The sequence below is a fragment of the Erithacus rubecula genome (assembly GCF_903797595.1).
Source record: "Erithacus rubecula genome assembly, chromosome: 8".
Lineage (NCBI taxonomy): Eukaryota > Metazoa > Chordata > Aves > Passeriformes > Muscicapidae > Erithacus > Erithacus rubecula.
In genome coordinates, this window is record NC_136659.1 from 25,897,187 (window position 1) to 25,919,595 (window position 22,409).

The 22,409-nt window shown below is 45.6% G+C and overlaps 1 protein-coding gene across 2 annotated transcripts in view; it reads left to right on the forward strand.

Moving 5' to 3' along the window:
- The window catches only part of GLI2 (GLI family zinc finger 2), a 186,230-nt gene that overhangs the window by 153,099 nt on the left and 10,722 nt on the right, over positions 1-22,409 (forward strand). For both annotated transcript variants that reach the window (XM_079310958.1, XM_079310959.1), the window contains exons 6-11: positions 3,820-4,021; positions 6,094-6,307; positions 7,844-7,957; positions 11,362-11,493; positions 15,029-15,178; positions 18,691-18,855. In XM_079310958.1, coding sequence (XP_079167084.1) covers positions 3,820-4,021; positions 6,094-6,307; positions 7,844-7,957; positions 11,362-11,493; positions 15,029-15,178; positions 18,691-18,855 — 977 coding nt within the window. The remainder of the gene's footprint in view (positions 1-3,819; positions 4,022-6,093; positions 6,308-7,843; positions 7,958-11,361; positions 11,494-15,028; positions 15,179-18,690; positions 18,856-22,409) is intronic.

Genomic DNA, 22,409 nt, shown 5'->3' on the forward strand with positions numbered 1-22,409 from the left:
CAATGCTGCCACCAATGACCAGGGCTTTGGGCTCCATACAGTACTGTATCCTTCCATTCACCAGTTCACTTTTTTCTTGTTTTGCTGCATCACTTCTTTGTGGACCTGGGTGACAAAATAGAGGTTTTTCCATATCTCAATAGTATTTAAGGGGAAAAAAATGAAGGTAAGATTTCCATCTGAGGAAGAGACGCACAGAGAAATTGATTTTAAAAACTGAAGTACTGGTAGAAGAGTGGAATGAATTCGGAAATAATTTCCTACATTTATTTCAATGTGTAATTGTTTCAAATTCGTGCTAACCTATGATGACTTTAGGTTTCTGCACATAACAATTTTCAGAACAACAGAAAAGATGCCATTTTTTTTTTCCTTATGAGAGCGTTAAGGGGGGACTACTCTGACAGTTCGGGAACATCCCCCAATATATTTTCCAAACATCAAAAAATTATTCAACCTAATCCTGTTCATTTTGAGAAGTCAGCATTTTTGAAAGGGGAGAGGAGAGAGGAGTGTTAGTGATAAATGTTCCCAGAGCTTTCCATCTGTGTGTCTGAAAAACAGATCCTGCTTTTAGTTCCTTCTCTGGGCACAGTACCTGCTGAACAGTTGGATGTAGTTTTTCTTTTGGAACAACAGTGGACCTCAGGCAGCAGAGGACTTCACTTATGTGCCCCAATGGCTGGTACCATTTAACATTTGTGCCCCATGTCCTCAGATCAGGAGATTCAGGTCAGACTTTATTATTTAGAACAATGTTGTTAACCTGCTTTTGAATAATAATTTTGAAAAGAGTCTCTATTCCTAAATGCACTTGTGAGCATTTCTTTATGTGCCTAAACTCCTTTTCTGTTTCCCAGACGATTCTCTTCCCAGGTACCTTGGGCAGGCTGTCATTTAGAAGAGAGGAATTGTTCATCCATAGCACGATTTTAGGTCACAGCTTTCTGAGGAAGCCTGCAAGATCTAAGAGGCTTTTGTGTAAAGCAAGAGCCCAGCCTATTGGATCTGCTATCAAACATTTCAGATAGCCCACAGTACTTGCAGGATCTAAATTAGAGTGGACACTAACACAATGTATATTACTGGTTTTGGGCTGGAGAATTCCCAGGTGAGCTTGATAATCTGACAGCTTCCTGCAGTTTTATATGTGGAAAAAGCAGCATACCTGTGTGCAGCAGGGAGGAGTGCCCACATCATCTGCACTGCTAAAACCCAGGTTTCTGTTGGACATCAGGTCTTCTTCCCTCTGCAAATTAATGAGAACCAATGGCTGATCCAGCATTGTGGGCATAAATCATGTGAAGGAACAGCGAGAAATGAGTACAAGGCTTTTCTTTCTATTTAGTAATTTATCAAGGGAAGTGGCACATTAATAAACAGATCTCCCTTGAGATGTGGGAGTAACAGAGATAAATATGACTGTCAAATCTGGCCTGCTTCCTTCTGTTAGAGAAGGAGGAGACTGTGGGAATGCAAATGCAGGAAACAATGTCTATATCTGGAAAGAAGCATATTATTTGTAGGACAGAAACCCTGACAACTCATCTGAGATGGGGCCCCATTGCACTTGGTGCAGTATGTACAGAATAAAATACAAGCCCTGTCTAAAGGAGATCATCTAAATAGATGACACTGGGAAATAGGGACACAGAAAGAAGCAGCAACTTGCTCAAGGAGGTGTGGCTGAGGAGGACTGGGAAGAGAACCCTGGTCTTTCCAGGTTGTGGTTCACCTATTGAATCAAGATTCCTTATTGCCAGACCATCATTATGTAGGCCCAAGCAACCTTCATGTTGTTTGGTCCAGGGCTCTGGCAGGGCTCAGATTTCAGGAGTCAGATGTGAAGTTTGGGAATACTCCATTTCAGCCTTTTGGGACAACCTTTGCTGTGGGGAATTCCTTTGGTTTTGTCCACAGTGCCTCTACAAAGGGGCTGAATCTTTTCTAGCTTCCAGGGAAGTGTCATGCAGGACTAGAGTCTTCTAGATGCAAACATTTGGGGAGTTTGAGCCTAGTCCCTCCAAATCATGGGACAGCCTTAACATTCACAAGGTGTTTTTTATGGACTGCTGCCCTGTTTACTGCCTGATCTTTGAGTCATGTTTTCTAGCATCTCTCTGCCCCATGAGGCTGCTCAATGTAGTTGTACAAAATATTTTAACAATGTGTTAAATATCTATGCAACAATCTAATTTTCCAGTATTGTCAGATTTTCAGTAAAAGCATTGCATCTAGCAACTCTTGGAAGCTGATAAGGAGTAGAAAAAAAGTCACAAGAGTGCTTGGTTCAAGTACCAACTTAGCCTTGGATTTCCAGTGGGGCGTTGGGCAAGTCATTTCTCTTGTGCAGGGAGGGTCATTATAGGGGCTAAGAGGATGGTGATGTTAAACCCCATTGGTTATACAGCACCCAGGCATGGTAATTGCAGAGCCACCTTGGTGCATGGACGAGTCGTGGAGACTGGGACCCTGCAACCCAGCCACTGGTCTCAGGGAGATACTGTGACAGACTGCTGTGAGCCAGGACAAATCAAGGAATTGTTTGATCACACCACCCGAATACATCTTACCTCCCTCTACATCCAATTCACCCTCTCACATACCACCACTGTCATCAGGATGGAAAGTTCATGCTCTTCCAAAGTGCCAGGCTTGTATTTGGTGATATGCAACCAAAATCAGTGCCTTCAGCCAGCTAGAGGAAAATGTCTCATATTGCCTGTCTGGGCAGTTCAGTGTTTTATTTGCAGTGTTTAATAGGATATACCCATAGGATGCTTTCTGGGGAGACCACCACTGGAAAAGTCAGGTGGTGATACATTGCTGTTCTCATCAAGGGAAGGAGCTGGAGCAGCTGAGCCCTCCTGCACCCCTGGCAGGGATTACTAGCCCGGACCCATTGCCAAGTACTATATTTTACCCTTAGATTTAATTTTTTTTAATACATAGTCCAAACAGTGCTTGCTTTGGAGGGATGAGTCATTGCAGGCAGGGTTTGGATCTGGTACCCTGGTACTGAGGAAAGTTGTGATATGTCACATCTGCAACTCCTGTCCATGCCACCCCAGAGATCTGCAGGTGGGTCAGTCCTGGGCAGGGTTTCCTTTGGGTGAAGTCAGTCGTTCCAGTTAGCAGTGCTGAAATACTGGGGGATGCCAAACTTTTACAGTAGTAACCCGTCATGTATTGCAGATCCATAAATGGGCCTGGCAGGGTTGGAAATTACTTCATGCCTGAATGATTGACAATTGCTAATAGGGTCCAGGCACTGGCAGGTCTCCTCGGAGGGGGAGAGCTTGAACTTTGTGCTTGAGCTGCCAAATTGGTTTTCTTAAAACTCCCTATTTACTTTCAGTGTTTCTGGAGCCTGGCCTCCTCCATTAATTGGACGGTGAGCATTGTGCTCATGCTCGCTGGTTTCCGTTCCCCGCACACAGGCACACTCTCACCATTGCAAGGGTCACCCTGGCTCCGAGGTGCAGCTCCCCTGGCCTGCTGCTCCTGACACCGAGTCATGGAAACCTTGCAGGGCCTTCTGCCTTCTTAGTTAGTTTAGTGCCTGTGAAAAGGGGGTGGTGGACAGGATTCTGGATGCCCTGAGGACAGCAGAGCGAGCGGGCGCTCATGGCACTGCCTGACCCCTGTCATTCAGCGCTCAGAAGAGAGAAAACCTCCCATCAGCAGGTCCCTGCGCTGCTCCTGGGTCCTGAGCATCCTGCAGCAGTCATGGGTGCAGCAGTTCTCAGCACTTCCAGCCCCATTGCAGGAAGGGAGCAGCCCACTGGTCGTGTCTGACAAAGTCTGTCTTCCCTGCAGTGTCCCGGTTTTCGAGCCCGCGGGTGACTCCGAGACTGAGCCGGAAACGAGCCCTGTCTATCTCCCCGCTCTCTGATGCCAGCATTGATCTGCAGACAATGATCAGGACCTCCCCAAACTCCCTTGTGGCGTATATCAACAACTCCAGGAGCAGTTCAGCAGCGAGTGGCTCCTACGGCCATTTATCTGCCGGGACGATCAGGTAAAGCTCGGGGATCAGCTCCCTTCAGGAACCGTCTGCACAAAAGAAGGGATGATCCTCCAGCAAGGGAGAGCTTCCCTTCCTCACAGCCTCTGCTTTTGTGCATCTGGGCTATGTGGCATAGTAAATCAAAGCCCCCATCTGGTTTTGCATGTGGAAGGGTACTTTGTGGCATTTGGGGTGGGGTTTTTTGGCCAGATTTGGGTTATTGGCTACCACGTTTCCAGTAATTACAGTATGATTATGCCTCCCTGCTAGCAGAAACAGATAATAAATTTATCTTAAAAAATGCTCATTGTGAGCAATTTGACTGATTAAGAAACACTCTGTTTTAAGAGATTGCTCCAAAGTATTCTCCAAATTATTGGCTCACATTCTTAGAAAAAATGTTGCCTGGGTGGATAGAAGAGCCTAATTCTAAAAGCATATTTAAACCAAATCTAAACCCTTGAGTAAAGTTTTGTTCAAATCTTAATTAAAAAGCACTTACATTAGGCGGCTGACTGTTGTCAATCCCTACTGTGATTGCTTCACCCAAGTTTCACAATGTTATTATTCTTTTTATTACTTAACTGTTAAAAATGTTCAATCTAATTGACACTGATGTTGCAAAGCAAAGGGTTACAAAGATTATGCATGCTTAAAACTTGTAGGGGAAAACAGAGATGGTATTATTAATAAGTGTAGCATTAATTATGTAAGTTACTTTATCCAGCAGCATAATACAGAAATTGACTGTAAAATCAAATATAAGACTGACATAAACTTGCAAAATTGCATCTTCTTGTTGATAATCATATTTTTTCTAGTCTTTTTACCTGTTTTGTCATTAGCTGAACATACCTGTAGCATCTCAGCTTAGATATTAAGAGTAATATCTGGTATTTTTAACAAATCAGTAGAGTCCAGGGACTGCGTCTAAGGGAATAATCAATTAATAATAAAGAATTTGGAACCCTTCTCGGTATTCTAAAAATATACTCTATATGTCAGGATTTGTGAAATGGTAACATACATAGCAGCATAACTGCCAGAAATTCAGCATGAAAAGACTTTTTTATTATTTTAACAGCATCTTAGAGGCAGGAATGAAATACTCTCTCCAAAAGCAAAATTAGTCATTAAGCATGTTTTCTAATTATGGCCCTATTTTCTGAGCCCTCACACCTTGGGCAGTTTTAGTGGTGTGAGAGAAAATAGCATGAGGGTAAAGGTTCAGGGCAGCCACTTCTTGAAGGTGGCAAATAATCAGTTTTTGGGCTGTCTGTGGTTTGTGCAGAGTTACCAGAGTTACCACAGAGCATCTCCCATGCTTTTCTCTCTCTGCCCAATGGACTTGCCCCTGGGAGTGAACCCTTTTTTTCCAAATGCAGAGCTTTGTTTTCACTGCTCCCCACAGCTGCATTGTGTCTTGGACCTGTTGCCCCAGTTTTTGCCAAGCAGCCAGGGGCAAGTGGTGTTCCTGGTCACTGCTGACCTAGATTGGAGATGAACCAGTGACCTACATAGCAAGGGTGGCATGCTTCAGCAGTCCCCTGAGCCAGCACTCCCCTCACCTGAATGCAGAGTAAATTGCATGGTTTTGGACTATGTTAAATGGATACTTATTCATCCCTGCTGTAATCTGTGCCAGGTGAGCCAGGTGATGATTGTTTTTCATATCCAGGTTAGCATAACCCCAAAGCTGCAAGTTTGCAAAAGAGGTCTGCCTTGGAAAACCCAGGAGCCTTAGGGGCTACAAAGCCAGATGTGCCCGAGTCCCATCCCCTTCTGAGCTCCCAAGGGCTCTTGTTGTTTGGTTTGTTTTTGACACAGGAAGCAAAGAAGTCACAGTAAGTCTAATGCTTGGGTCGAAATGGATTCACAAGTTTGCTGAAGCAGGTGTGAGTCAAATTGTGACTTTGCAGTAAAGCAGGTAGTCAGGCTTATTCTGGCATTGAAGGCATCTATCTGGGCACTGCAGTCTGGCTCCTGAAGTCTCCAAGAAGCCAGACTTGAATCAGTGACTGACTAATATGATAAATGTTGTTTAAAATAACTCCTCATCATTTCTCTTTCTCCCGTTGCTGCAGTCCAGCCTTCAGCTTCCCCCACCCGCTTAACCCCGTGACATACCAGCAGATCCTGACCCAGCAAAGAGGCCTGAGCTCAGCCTTTGGGCACACTCCTCCCCTGATCCAGCCATCCCCAACCTTCCCCCCACGGCAGCACATGGCAGTCATCTCTGTGAACCCCTCACCAGCACAGAGCAGCAGCAACAGCAACTGCGTGTCTGACTCCAGCCAGGTAGGGACAGTCCTGCATGGCACATGTGGAGATGGAGCACGTTCTTCATGGGATGTGGGCTTCCCTTCATGGTGGCTCTGGGAGTTTTAACAATTCTGTTTTACTCATGCTGTCCCTTTATGTTGCTTTTTCCTTTTCCTGGTGAGTGTTTCTGAATTAGTCACAGTCAAATTTTGTGTCCATCTCCCTTCATTGCATCTACCCATGGAGAAACCAAAGGCCTTGGTCCAGCAAACTGTTGAACATGATATGCAAGGTCATTCCAGGCAGGAAATCTCATTGAACATACAAAGTCCTATTGAAATTGAGGGAAATCAGTTGCTGTAGTGTTTTCCCAAATAAGCACTTGTGAACCAAGCTTCTTGCTGAGACCTTCACCAATCCCTCCTTGCTTTTTTGTACTCAGGTGAACCATGATTATGGTCTTAATGTTTAACATGTAAGTGCATCCTGTGTAGGACCTCTTCACATTTTACTTGCTGTTCCTTCTTTTTCAGTAGGTCTTCTCTCAATGTGTCCCTGCTGTTGATTTTTACTGCTAAATTTTGCAAAACCAGGGGCCAGTTTTTGAAAACTAGGAATCAGATCCCACACCTTAAACATAGCCTTACAAATACCTGTGAGCACACAAGTACATACATGTGTGCACAAGCCCTGCACATGCAGGGTTAGTGAATATACCTAGCACATTCTTAATCATTTCTCTTTTCCACTTACATTCCTTCAAAGTCTAAATTGCAGTTGCTTTTCTCCCCAAAGATTTATTTCACCATATGTCACGCCCATTTCGAATTGTTGTTTTAGTTGTATCATACTGAACTTTTAAGACTGGTTTATTGTTTTAGGGTTTCTCATGGCTGTTGCACTGCAAACTCCGTTTGTTATTGCAGGTTATTTGATTGATTAGTTTTGTTTTCTCCTTACAAACTGGCTACCAAAATAATGTGGCTGGAAGGAATTTTGCCTCTGTTTAATAATTTGCAGGGCCAATCTTGAGCAATTAGCAAGAGTATTTTAAATGCTAATGTTCCAATTTTATGCACATACAATGGGATGGTTTTTTTCTGCTAAAATTGTTCTTATTTTTTAAAATCTTAGCAAATTTCACACGTAGTCTTTCATGGATACAGCATGCCAGAGCCCTCACATATAACCAGAGCCCTCTGCTTCCCCCAGGAATTCATTTTCTCAACAAATCATTTCATCACACTGAAAAATAAAACTGTCTTGGGTGGGGGTTGTATAAGGCTTTGATGAGTATGCCATGGACTGGATTGCTCTGAAACAGAGCAGCAGTGGTGAGGCTGAGCTCACCATTGAGCCTGCAGAAGCTGGGACTGCCCTTGATTCTTCTTCCCTCTCTCCCATCCCTCTGCCTTGCACAAACCCACATGGGCTGGTTTTCATGTGAACCCCAGGCCAACCCTCCTGAAGCTCAACCTTGACTGATTTTAAAGTTAATTTTTAATGAGGAAGTGGGCCACTGTCTGTCATCCCAAACCCTGGTGCCATTTCTTGCCTGGTTTTCTTTCCTAGAGCAAGCAGAGCAGCGAGTCGGCCGTAAGCAGCACCGTCAATCCCGTGATTAACAAACGCAGCAAAGTCAAGACTGAAGTTGAGGGCTTGCCCCCAGTGTCCCCAAACACACAGGTAACCTCCCTGCTGCCAGCCATGCTGTGGGCTTGAGGTGGTGAGCTGCTGGGTCTCATCTTTGGGAATGATCCTCTTGGCATCTTTTGTTGTAGCTGGGAGCAAGGCAGCAAAATCTGCCAGGCAGGCAGGTGTCTCTTGGAGCACAAAACCCAGGAAAGGACAGGGCAGAGCTTCAGTGACTGAGTGAAGCTTTGCATGGGTACTTGGGACTCAGCTCACTGTTGTTGTGCTTGGATAGGAAAAAAAAGGAGAGGGCAAATACATCACGTGTAATAATGTAAAAATGATGTCTGAGTTTTCTGTGCTGCAAAGCAAGCAGCATTAGTGTCTCAGAGCAAGCATAGATTATGAGGGAAGCTTGCATGTAGGTAGAAAGCTTGCAAAAAAGGGATGACTTCTTGATTCAACAAGGAATTGCTCCTAGAAACATCCTTTACACTGGTGACACAACATTTGACACCAAGAAGGGCCCAGAGGCCTTTGCTTTCTTTCTGGAGCTCTGTGATTGCAAACTGTTTAATGGCTGACAGTATCCATCTGACCGTCCTTTATCACAACTGTAAACTATCAGGAGTGCTCTGGGCACTTCATTTTCATGAAATATTAGGCCGTGTTATTGTCAGGCGAATGGAAGAGTTGATGACAAATTTCTCCTTCTGCCCTGGTTCAGGAGCAGGTCTCAGCATGATGCATGGGGACAGCAACGTGTGCAGTCATCAGGGGGCTGGTAAAATTGATGAAGATAGCATATCAGGGAAAGATAAACATGCTGTAGTCAGCACGATTAGGGCAAAGAGGCACCTCTCTGGAGCTTTGAGTTTAGGAGTGCATCTACACACTGCTGCAAAATCACATGCCCTGAAAAACCAATCTGGCTACTGCCTGGGCTAATAGGGCAATGTGTTTATTTCTTGCAGCAAATGAAAAAATATTTGAAAGCCATGACTTGCATTCTGAAAGCATGTGTTACTGGAGGAGCTGTGGGGCAGACAGCTGCTTGCTCAATGGCTGCATCCATCCATCCTCCATGTGCTGCTCCATGCAAAGCTGTGTGTGCCCAGCTTGAGAGAGCTTGGATGGCACCAGCATGGCTAATCTCTGCAGCCCTGCTCCAGGGGTTTCATCCACTGGGTCTCAAAAACACTGAAATTGGCACTGAGTGGAGCAGGGGAGCAGTTCAAATGGTGCAATGAGATTTGATAGAATAGGAAGGTGAAATGAGGATTAGGAAAATGCATGCTGATCATCTAATAGTTCCTAATGAGGTGTTATGTGAAGTAATTCCCCAAGGGAAATGTAGGTTCCACATCTTGCAGCATTTCAGTATTGACTGGGAAATTGGAAGGTACCATGTAAAAGACAGCCCATTCTTGGCAAGGAGAACATACTAAAAAACTGAAGGTAGCAGGTGTCTCCTTTGGTCTAAGCAAGAAGAATTAATTAAATTTAGAAATTCCTTTTCTGTCAGAGACTGTGCTGAAAAGTTGTGTTACAATCAGTTAGTAATTGACTGATCCATTTTTTGCTGACTATGAAGTTCATCTATCCCCAGAAACACGTATGTTTTGTTTTGGAAATGCTGCATCTGAAACATCTCATGTGAGCTGTGGTTTGGGTGTTTGCAGTCCTTGGCCAGACAGTATCTCCCATGATGGTTTGTGCTGTAAAAAATGCAATCAGACAAGATTTGTGGGACACAATGATGTACCAGGCATAAGGGACCTGAGTTACTGAACTTCTGCAGTGTCACAGGAGAGCTCCAGTGCAGATTTAGACATAGCTAGAAATGAAACGAGTCAATCCTTTTCAACAGATTAAGTTGTTACAATTCCACTTTTCCAACAGAAAGTATGAAAATTTTGGCAAAATAAGATTTTTTGTAGAAAATTACAGTTGTCTGGGGACTGCACTTTTTACAGAAACAAACATTAAAAAAAAAAAAAGTTTACAGCTCAACCAAATAAGAATAGGAAAAAGAAGCTGCTGTTTGAACTTTCTCAGACTATTGCTCTGGGCTCTGGAATAGTTTGAATCTCAAGAAGTCTTTCTGTAAATTACTACAGTTTCCTGTTCCAAGAGCCACCTTTGCAATATCTTTTTTTTTTTTTAATAACAGCTAATTAAAACAGATCTCCTCTCTATATCTAAACTTTTGCATAGAAAAGTCACTGCTGGCATGTATGTCATGAGCTATTTAAGGAGAACTGTTGAACTTCAGGACAGCGTGTCTCGCTTTCCAAGCCATGTCATGCCATTGAGTCACTGGTCATTGCAGCTCCCCAGCAGGCATTGGGAAGGTGTGTTGGGGAAGGAGATGGCAGCCAGATAGGTCTGTTTGGGCAGGCCAGAGACAGAGTTTGTGTCTACACACATATGGGTCCAACTGAGGCATCAGATCGTGAGGAATGGCATCTGCTGTGGTCAGCCACCCCAGATGGCCCTGTCTGAAGGTGTCCTGGAGGCAGGATGCTTTGTGCTAGGCAACAGTAGTATCTGGGAGGAAAGGGAATGAAGGGGGTCAAAACCTGCAGGGTTTTGTCTTGCTAGATTCCCAAGCCAATGCTGGGTGCTGGTGGTCTTGTCTGTAGTGTGGGTGTCTGATGCATGCAGAGCTGACAGTTGTTTTTACTTGGATTTGTACTAATTACATTGTATGCTGCACTATTGTGTTGCCCATGCTTCAATCCTAGCAGCCATAAAAAAAATCTTGTGTGCTTCATTTAGCACTGAGGAGCTGGCTAGCCAGAGAAGTTAAGGATAGAGCTCATGGTGTACCCAACATTAAAGTAACTCATTTATGAGTCCAGAGTCCCAGGAGCTCTGTTCTGCAACTTACTCTTCACTGGGTCTTGCTCAAGCTTTCCAAATTCCCCTCTCAGAGAGGTGCTTTGAGAGCTCACCACTTTGTCCCTGTGGAGCATCCTGCAGGCATAAATCTTTGGGTTAGGTATCCTTTTCTCATCTACTGACAGATGCAGAGAACAGGAACCCCCTGCCAGCCCATGTCAGGTGAGTGTGGGCTCTGGACTCTTACTGCTCTGTGATTTCTTTATGCTCATGTTTCTCCACCCAGATCAGTTGTTTTGCTCCAGCAAGGAGCACAACCAAAGGTCAGAAGCCAGCTCTCTACTTTCTTCAGTTTTTCCTGGGCCTGCCCACAACCCTGCTGAACCCAGGCACTGCCTCTACAGTGGCTTTGGGGTGTTTCATGTCTTGTTGAGAACTCTGATCCACTTCTGCCAAAACCCTGTAGCTCTTTATTTCACAGTAATCGTGGATGTTATGTAGCCACAAGGAGCATGGTTTTGTGATCAGTTGATACTTGCCCTGTAATCTATGAGTGATGGAGGAATTCAGATGAAAGAAGTTCACCTTACACAATGCACCGTTATGTGTTGCAGGAGCATCTGACAGACCTGAAAGAAGATCTTGATAAGGATGAATGTAAACAGGAGCCCGAGGTTATTTATGAGACTAACTGTCACTGGGAAGGGTGCACAAAGGAATATGACACTCAGGAGCAGCTCGTCCATGTGAGTAATGGTTGGGAGGAAGCCCCAGCGATAAATTTGGGTTTCTGTGCACTTGTCCTCATTTTTTATCACTAGCTGCTGTACAGCCAGAGCTCACCCTGGGAGCTACTAAAGGTGCAAATCAGAGATACGGTGTGTAAACACTGCCAAAGCAGGTCGCTGCTCCCCGAGGAGTTCAGATGGAAGAAGCCTCTCATAGATTATGTGATACTGCTCCCCTCTCAGCTGCTGAGGCTGCACTTTCAGCCTCCCTTGTGCATGGCCCAGTGGCAGAAGGCTCAGTGCAGGAGACTGGATCAGAAAATGGGGAAGGGGGCTGAGCCCTTCTCTCTCCACTGGCCATATGCAGTGAGCCTTCCCACAGAGCTACACCAGCTATGGGTCAGGGATCATCCATGCTGTCCTCAGTCCTAATCCAGGCTGGGAAAGCCTTTTATGCTGCTGTTAATGAGCTGTGGAGCCATATCACTTAGAGGCTGATGACCTGCTCAGCTCATCCCTCCCACAGAAACAGAGCACTTTCAGAGTTTGGAGATATGCTCCAGTGTCTGAAATAGAGAAAGTGGGTTGATTTTCTAAAACTTGGGAAACGGGGCTTCCATAATCACAGTGATTTTCCCAAACCAGTGTCAAAACTGCTCTCTTAAGGATCCCTAAACCAAGTCATTAATCAGATTTTCAGTTCTAATTAATTCCAAGAACCTTTTGTATGCTGTGCTTCATCTGGGTATCCACTGTTTGGTTTCCTTTGGCTTCTGGGGTCAGCTCACAGTCAGGGAAGTGCCTGTGAAATCAGACATGATCTGTGGCTAATCCCTACCCTGTTCCCAGCCCAGCACCCTCACAGTCCGTATTTTGGGTCAATGATGTGAGTCCCATTTCTTTGAAGCCAGCCCATATCTGCTGGGAATTCACCAGCCCAGCAACACTGATTCTTGCAGCTAAGTTTTGGACTAAACTTCTTTTCCTTCAGCCTTTTGCTGCTTGTCTCAACTGGGCTCCCATCTTGCCAGGGGCCACCCATGTGTAACTTACATGTAGCCCCCTTCCTGAGGGCTTGCCACCATTTTTTATATATCCTCATTTTAGATATGTTTAGATGTCCCCAAATAGGCATCAGTCACCATTTGCCCAAGTTCTGCACACAAACATTGTCCAGGGGGACTACACTCTAAATTATAATTTTGGGCACATGCTCTTCTTCCATCTAAGGCTAGTGCCTGCCCACCTCTGCCAGAAGGCACTGGTTCAGTGCATCAAGTCCTGGAGTACAGACAGATTTGGAAACAATTTTCAAAGCTGATTGAGTGATAAGGTGCTTAATGGGTTGCATATTGCATGCCATGGGGCGTTGCTTTTTTGGGGTTAAACCACAGCATGCCTGTCAGATGGGCTGGGCTTATGTTTGTTCAGCAGTTTTTGTGTGTTTCCCTCTCAGATGTAAGAAAAACTAACTCTGCCCAGAGCGAAGTGCAGAGTACCAGGCAGCTCAGCACAGTTTTTTTCCAGAAAAAAAAAAACCCCCGAAGAAAAACATTTGATGAAATATCCCAAAATTTTCCTAAATTTGGAAGGTTACAAAAATTGAGTCTTCTGTACTGTGATTACTAGCAACACGGGGTTGTGGATTTGGAATTCCCAAAATACACATGTAGATGAAATACAAATGTCATGGGCCAGCTTCTGAGAGGTGCCATCTCACCATGCAGGGAAAAACTCTAGTTTGTGTGCAAAGAAAAGTACCAGGGTGGGCAGGGTCTGTTCCCCATACACAGTGTGCTTGTGGGAGAAGTGCATGTCAACAGGGAGCGGCACGAATGATGACATATTTTTGCAAGCACCACTGCTGCTCCCAACCTCAAAGGTCACACTCAATTTGAGAGAATCCCAAGCAAAGCCTTCAGCCAGGTAGGGGCTAAGGAGCTGCAGCTGAAGTGAGTTGGGCTGTGCAAATCCTCCAAGCAGGTGTTGCCCAGACAGGAGTGAATAGTCCTGAATGGGGGCTACAGTTCCCCTTTCATAAATGTCCTTCCTCTGGCTCAAACAGGACCAAAAGGGTAAGCCTGTGCTCTCCCACACTCCCAGCATTGCTGTGTGTAGTCTTCATTTCAAGTCAGACTCCCACACAAACAGAGCCTGGAGAGGCAAGTCCCCAGCCTGGTCTGGACATGGTTTACCATGTCTGTGGGTCTCTGGGGAGGTTCATCTTATTTCCACCATCTGAGGCTAAAATTTCACACTAGTGCCACATTGTAAAACCAGGACTGTAGGGAGCAGAACTCTAAACCCCTATGAAACCACTCCCAAGCCCAGGCTCCCCCAGTTCTCCCAGCACAGAGCTTTGGCTCTCAGTGTTCACATGTGGTGCCCAGGAGACCAGCTGAGCCCCCACACCTCCTCTCACCCCTGGATAGAACTGGGACCCCAGCAGCAGGACCCTGACCCCAGGATTGGGCTGCAGCACACAGAACTCTGGGATTGAGTTCAGCTGGGACTGTGAAGGCTGCTGAATCTGTTCTAATGTGCTTCTGTGTCCTCAGGCTGCCTCCCTGCCCCAAGAGAGTCTCATCCCTGGCTGCAACATGTGTGCCTGGCCTTGGCCAGGGGACGAAGGCGGGGGCTGGAAAAAATCTCAGCACAAAAAAAGCCAAAACGCAAAACCAAAGTGGTTTATTTTAGGATTTCCTGTCAGTGAATGTCTTCTGAAAACACAGGAGCGAGGACAGGCATTATTTTTGGCAGTGAGACCCCATTCAGAGAGACAAGGCCGCCGCGGGAACGGCGCTGCCGACAGCCTGGCCTCTGGCTCTGTTTATTTTCAGCAGGGCTTCATCTGCCCTGCACTGGGAAAAAACTACCCACTTCTCCCTACCAGGGTGGACCAAGGCACCATTCTGGGTCTGGCTTTTCAACACTCCAGCACAGAATTTCATGGGCCAGAGCAATTAGCAGTAATTGAGCTCTCCCTGCTGCATAGCTCTTAGATGCTGTCATTTCCTGCCAGCCACCAGCTCTGGAAGGCAGGTGGATGTCATGGGGCCAGCATATGGACTTAGAAGCATAGGATCATTTAGGTTGGAAAAGACCTTTAAGATTACTGTACCCAACCAAGACTTGTCTCCTCCTGTCCACCATCCTCCAACAGTGCCCCAGGAAAGGGTCTCAGGTGTGTAAATGCAGCACAGGAGGGTTCAGCAGAAGCAAAAATTACTCTGTCATCCCCCATCAAGCAGCTGGGGGCACACTGAGAGGGGTTCCTTCTCCTTGGCACCGTGGGTCCCCATTGCTTTTGCAAACCTCCCATTTTTAGCCTGCTTTGTACCCAGTGTGCAGCTGAGTGCTGCACACCTTTCTCTGCAGGACACACCAGACCACAGTGCTGGGTCCTGTGTCCCTGGTGTCACCTGTGCACCTGGCACCCAGGTGCTGACAAGCATTGGGGAGGGAACATCTGGCTTTCAGAGCACTGTGCATGATTCTACTGGCATCAGCTCTTCCAGGAGTGACCTGGTTTTTTTCCTTTCTCTCCTACCAGCACATCAACAACGACCACATCCACGGGGAGAAGAAGGAGTTTGTGTGCCGCTGGCAGGACTGCACTCGGGAGCAGAAGCCCTTCAAGGCTCAGTATATGTTGGTGGTGCACATGAGAAGGCACACAGGAGAAAAGCCACACAAGTGCACGGTGAGCTGGCAGGGACACAAGGTGCATCTCACTTGGACAGGGGGACACCAGGCTGGGGTGGTCACAGAAATGTGTTGGCAGACATGGGCATGGCTTCAGGTAGGGCTTTAGCAGGCCAGGCACTGGCAGCAGCTCAGAGCCAGTCCAGCCCTCCATGTCTGGGTAACAGCTACTTGCAGGCTAGACCCTGGGGACAGGACAAGAGGTCAAGGAGTGTGGTTGAGGTGTTAGTGGGCAAACCAGCATTCCCTTGGGAATAATTGTTTCAGATCCAGCACAGAGATCCAGAGCAACACAAGACAAGTCACTCAAGGTGAAAATCCAGCCAAGAAAGAAATCCAGTAATGCCACACTGTGGGGAGCTGCCTAACCCTGATTGTGGCTAACCTGGCATCATCCAATACAGCTGCTGGGGCTGCAAGATTGCCTCACCCACGGACCCAAGCATGCACACATTGCTCTTTCTAGCCTGGGAATCTCAGCCAACACCTCCTGCCTCTGCTTTCTTAATCCAGAGGTGAGGTTAAGCTGTAGGTGCTTAAACCCCAAGAAGAGCTCAGTCCCAGATCTGCATACCAGCAGCACTGGGTGTTGTGTTAAACACTGCCTGAGCAAGAGTATGGGGCACTATTTTATATCTCAGCCCTCTCTCTGGGTGCAGGCTCACCACATGGGAGTGCTGGGCTCTCCTCCTCCTTAGCCTCAAGGTGTGAAATCCCATATGTGCCTTCACACTTGGAGTCTCCCACCACACTGCTTGCTGGTGTGGGACAGCCAAGGATGCCTGATGCAGGGCACAAGAGGGAGGTGAGGTTATGGAGCTCAGTGACTGTGATCAGCTCATGGGAGTGTTCACAGTCTTTCCCTCATCTCCTCCAGCCCTTATTCCTCCCAAAGGTCCATCCTTGTCTTTTGATACCCTCTGCTCTCTGCCTTCTCCTCCTGATGATGTTCATACCTCCTCTGCTGTCAGCATTACACTGTTCCTCTCCCAAGAATCTTGGGGATGAGCCTTCTCCTGCTCAGCAATGTCTGAGCCCTCCTCCTGTGTCTTCCTCCTCTTCTGCTCCATTAGCCAATTCCAGTCTTGCTCACTCCCTGGCACTTCCCCAGCTCCTGCTTACAAATATTAGGATATGTATGATTTGCTTGCTGCATGACTCCTTTATCAATCTTCCAGCCCTGTGTTCATTTAATTTAGAGCATAAGCTCCCCCGGGGCACAGGGCCATGTCCTTTGTTTTAATCTTCTAAAGCACTTTGCCCAGTCTAGTGCTTTACCAATCTTCCTTAAAAGTATCAAGAAATATTGATTGTTGGTGCATACAAAGTGAGCACTGAGGGCAAGTCTAGCCTGCCCTTGTAGGCAGAGAGGCTCAGGAGACAAAAACAGCAATGGCTGCATCCTCTTTAGTGCTGTGGTGGAGCAGGAAAAAACACTGCTGCACAATCCTGCCTTTTTCAATTCTCAGTTTTGTCACACTGGAGCAATGGCAAGGCTGTGTTTGAATCCCAGGTTATCCTCTGCCTCCTGGAGAACTGCAGGCCCTCCATGTGCAAAATGTTGCAGCAGCTGTGCCCAAACTGGAGAGGCACCATTCTCCAGTTGTCTGGGATAATGGCAGCTCTGCAGATTGTGCCCTTCTGTGGCAGAGCATTCCTTGTCCAAGTCTGGCAGTGATTTTTCAAAGCAACATTTGTTTCAGAAAAGAAGTTTGCGGTGTACATAAAGCTACAGATGAGCCCAATTGCAGCCTGGGGTTTGGTCAAGGATTATTTCAACAGATGACAGCCAGAACTCCCACTGGCATAATCAAATCCACACGTAAGAGTGGGAACAACTGCTTTGAACATGCACAGGCTGCTTTGCTGAGAAGCTCTTATTTGAAAATGTGGCCTTAGAACTTTTGCTCTTAGTAACTGCATTTTTGTGTCAGTATCCAGCAAAACTAAAATGGACACATGAGCTGTCTCATGCTGAGTTCCCTTTGTTTTCCAGCAAGAGGAATGATGTATTTCAATAACTGAAAGCGACTTGTGTTGTACAGGATTGTTTGTACAGGGCAAGAGAAGAAAGAGATATACTGTGCTACCTCAGAGCTGTGGCATGTTCTGTGGGATAAATGGGCTAATGAAGGTTGTCTGAGGAAGAGAAACTGGATCCATCTCTCCCTGACAAAGCTGTGGAAGGAATCAGCTCTTGCAGGATGCTCCTCCTAGTCCCTGAAGAGATGTGGATATCCCAAGAGCAAATCTGCCTTATGTCCACCATCCCTATGCCAAAGGGGATCTTAAATAATCCTTCTTTTCCAGCACAACAAAGGTGCATGGGATCAGCCTGTGCTTCATGGGTGCAGGTGCCTTGGCCAGACCTGTGGATGTGTAGGAGCACTCAGCTGCCCATGGGAAAAGCAGACACACAGCATGACCTGTCCTGCTGTGACTCCAGCTTCTTCACTGGCCAAGACTCCAACAAGGCAATGTGAAGTCTTGTCACAACTGGACTGAACTTGTAGACGTGTTTAAGTGATGTGACTAAAATCCAACACATGCATGACAGCAGGAGGGGCTGCTTGTTGAAATGTAAAGGGTGTTTTTTGTATAGAAAGTACAGCCTGGGCTTTTCAATGCTCCCAGCTGAATGGGCAGTTTAGCTAGAATTTGCAAGGGGGCCTTGCATTTCTTAAAACCCCCCACTTGTTTTGTCAAAGAACACTTAAGAGCCTCCTTGGTTTGAGGTGAAATCCTCCCATGCTCAGACAGGGCAGGTGCAGGGAGAAGCTTCCAGCCCAGCCAGAATGGAGGGTGGCAGGACTCACATCACCTGAAGCCTCACCATGTCTCCCAGGCTGCCCTTTCTCACTGTGTGGGCAGCTGGTTTCCTTCCAGGAGGAAGGTTCCTGGCCTGTTTTGTCATCCAAAAATCCATCTGTCTTCAAAATTGAGAGTCTTGTTTTTTTAAACTAGTAATGTCAGACAGCCTGACCACAGCATCCTCCAAGAGTAGACCTAAGCTGTAATTTGGGACACTTTAAAGCTTGCTGGATTTCTGTTTGTGTGTTTGGGAACTGTCTGCCCTTTCCAGTGCTGGTGCTAGTGAAGTTTCAAGGCTGGTCAGACTGTGGAGAAGCTGTCAGTTCCCTAGGTAGGAAGGAGGGGGCCCCTGTTTCTGAGTGTTTTAGATGCAGAGAGCTGAAAAGGAGGGGTCAAGAGAGCTCTGTGAGGAGTGGAGGGGTGTTTAGCCCTGCTGGAAAAAAAGAGTCACTTGTTGAAATGTCAGGTGGGTACCCAACAAGGAGTAGCACCTCAAATATGACTCACTGCTGAAACTCTCTGCCTGCCTTGGGAAGCAAATTCTCCCAACAAAGTGGATGTTGTTCCCTAAAACACAAGCCCTTTAAAAAGAAGGAAAAAAAAAGAAAGAATGAGAAACAGATGAGAAGGGTTTAGGCAGGGGGAAAATCAAATTTTTCTGGTTAATTAATCACTCCTCATGTGTTTTTTTTATTTTAGTTTGAGGGTTGTTCCAAAGCCTATTCCCGCCTGGAGAACTTAAAGACACACCTGAGGTCCCACACTGGAGAAAAACCTTATGTCTGTGAACACGAAGGCTGCAATAAAGCCTTTTCCAATGCCTCAGACAGAGCCAAGCACCAGAACAGGACACATTCCAATGAGGTAAGCCTGGGCTCACCACAGCTCAACTGAGGGCTTTTTTTTAAATTTTGCTGACAATAAACATACACTTTACACACTGGACACATGTAAAAAGAAACCTACTGTAATGAGAGGTTTATCATATTTTTTAATGGGATTTATGTTGCTGGGGAGCCAGACCACATTTATGAAAGCTGTGTTTGAAATCATAAACAGATGTTAAAGTATGCAAACTTTTTAATCGACTTTGGAAATGAAAACAAGCATTTTCCAAATTCATAATTTTTAATAGCACAGATAGTGTAGCACAGTTGTGCAAGTGGTGTTTAATATTACTGTGGAGCAGACTTGCAGTAATATAACAGCTACCCTGGATCCCGATGCTCTGGAAATAATACTCCCTCCATCATTTGATGTACAGTGATAGAGCACAATGCAATGCTTTGTTAACCTTGGATAATTAAGACCCACTATTAGTAGTTGGGGAGCAGAGGAAATTGCCTTTATTGTAACGCATGTGATGGTCTGTTGCAATCAACCACGGCCGACGATTGAAATTTATATTACCACTAATTAGCTGACAGGAGAAGAAAAAACAACACTCTAAAGTTCTAATAGTGTTTTCAGCCATAAAGAATTCAGTCTGTAGCCTAATTTGCAACAGTTAAATATAGACTATTGGAGAATGGGACGCAGTTGCCACGGTTGACAGCCTTTTGAAGAGATGCTGTGTCTACAAAGGGCTTGTTGGGAGTATTTTTATCTCTGGCATAGTATTAGTCAGTGATAACCAAAGCTCTGTAGGTTTCAGAGATTCTGTTTGAGTCAGAATAAGGACTCAAAATCTAGAATCCTCTTCCATGCTGAGATGATGCTGAGATGGACCAGTGAATGACCAGGATCCAAGGATTGTTTGAATTGGTTTGGGTATGAGCCCAAACATCAGGATTGTTCTCCACCAGCATTACACAGGTTAAAATTAACCCATATCCACACTTGAACTGGATAGTTTGGAGTTGTTTTAAGGTTACACCAACCCTGAGGCCAAGAGAGACCAAAAGGATAGGTTGCAGCTTCTAGTCTGCTCAGCATCCTGCATTCTCAGTAAGTGGTGTCTAACTACATCATTTTTCTATGTTAAAGCTTCTTCCCCTGAAACGTAGGCAACTGTGGTTTAATCTCACATTTTAGGTGTTGGAAATTGCTCGTTCTCCAGCTCTGGATGCTTTTTCTGCCTTCCTCCAGTGCTGGATCCAGTGTCCCTTTCATTGTTGATATTTCCACCTCTTAATTTTGCAGTGTTAAGCCCACTCTCCATATTGTCACTCATAAGCTGAATAAATCCATCAAGCCACTGAAGATTTACATTTTTGCCACATTTTTTTCCCATTTTAAAGGAAATTTGTATTTCTCTCCCATGCCTAAGGATTCTCATGTGAATGGATCAAGACACAGCTTTCAGTGCTGGATACAGAGTCACTCAGCCCAGTCTGTGCACACTGACAGTATGTGAGCAACTTTTTTGCCTGTAGATCACTTGAGCTCAGATCCCTGGAGCTTTACCTGGACCTTTGCAAGGCAGGGCAGTTTCCCATCTGAGCCAGCTAATGTCCTGTGTGGAATTTTCATTTTGAATGTGTTAGTAAATGTAATTTCTCCAGTGGGTTTCCCAGATTCCCAAGTGATTCAAATCAGGAACTGCATTGGGTCTGGGATGACTCCTCACTTCATCTGAGTAGAGCTTGAACACACTTGAAAGTCAGATCATTTGGGTTCCCCCTTGTGCAAGAAGGTGAGGCTGTAGGGCAGGAGCATCCAACTCCCTGTCTCTTGTGAACCCTGACCTAAATATGCTGACATTTAGCTCAAAGTGCTTTCAAACAGCACAAATAAATCAAAGAGTCAGATAACAGATAGGGATTTTATCCTGTGCAGTTGCTTCCCCTGAAGGACACCAACCCCTTCTCTGGTGCAGGAACAGCAGAGCCACTAGTGGAGGATCTGTACCAGTCCAGCTGGCCTTGCCACGGGAAATATAAGGCACTGCCACTATCCAAACAATCTTACATTGCAGTCATGCTCACTCCTGAGCTGCTGTTCAGCCCTCCTTGATGCAGTGCAGACACACCCCAAGACTTGTGGGAGCTCTGTAGGCTGCATACAATGGCTCTCTGGGCCATGTTTTTGACACCCTGTTTTTGAGGATCATATAACAGGATCCTTTACAACAGATGGTATCCCTCACAGCAAAGCTCATCACACTGGGCAGCAGGCCCAGGAGAGGGTCCTGTGTCCAGCTGTGGCCATGAGCACTGGCTTAGCAAACTGTACTGAGACCTTGGCTCACAAAACCACACAAATGCAAAGCAGAAGTTTGTGGCTGTGAATATTTCCCATTACCCATTGGTAACTCTATTGTGGTTCCTAGCTACCTTCTAAATATTTTCCTCTGCTTGCAGTGTTTACTTGGAATACACCAGTTTCAGAGTTAGTCATCCAGGTCTCCTCTAGGGGGGAAGTTCCAGGTTCCCTGTATTTGTCACTATCATTGTGTGACAGGACGTAGGTGTATGGTCCAAACATGCTGAAGTTCAAGGCTGGGGATATGTCACCACACTGGCTTTGGTTTGATTGTTGAAATGTCATACACACTATTGCATTTGAAACTTTGTGACTGTTTGAATCCCTTCAGGGGATACCTTCAATTTACACCTGGAAAAAGGGCTTTCATCCTGTGACCACTCTCCAGTGCATACACAGAGGAGTGGCATGAGTTCATGGCTAGCCAAAGACTCAGAGTGGCATTTTCAGCAAGTCCAGCTGAACAAGGGTAAAAACACATAAATCCAGTTCTGCTAAGTGTGTGGGGAGTTCTTCAGTTCTCCCAGCCTGTATGTGCATGAGAGTAGGAGGGAGGCATCTGAGGTATCTAAACTCTCGACTTCACTAGGGTGAAGATATCACTAGATGTGAGAATCTGGATAACCCAGGCATAGATGAAGGCATGCCAATGAAACAGCAGTTGTGCTCAGCTCAGTTGGTAGGGGTATGGCCTGATGAAGAGGATGATTAAATCCCTTAGGTGAAGTGTCTGTGTCCAAGCAACAGTGATCATGCTACCCTAATTGCTGGGGTCTGAAAAATCAGAACTGTTGAGCCTAAAGCATATTTATAAAAAATCTTTGAGCTGTTCATATAGTGGATTTTTTCAGCACATATGGTGGGGGCTCTGCTATTTATAATAAAGCTTAATAGCAGTAATAGTATTTCTATAATGCTTGTCCAAAAGGTTGAATGATATTTTTAACAAACTTTTTTAATTTTTGTGCTTTAGTTTACCCAGCTTTAAAATATATTAAATATTTACCTCAGTGGGGTGCTATGAGGACTAAGCTGGTTTGAGTGATGTGCCAAGATCAGTCAGGAAGCATGCTTTTGAATACAAAACACATTTTCAGTGTTTTTCACGTGATGATGCTGGCTTTCTGCAAAGAATATATACTCCTTTGTATTTTTTTACTTAAGTTCCTGGACAAAATTGCAAATCGGATTTTTAAAAAATTGTTAGGAATGGT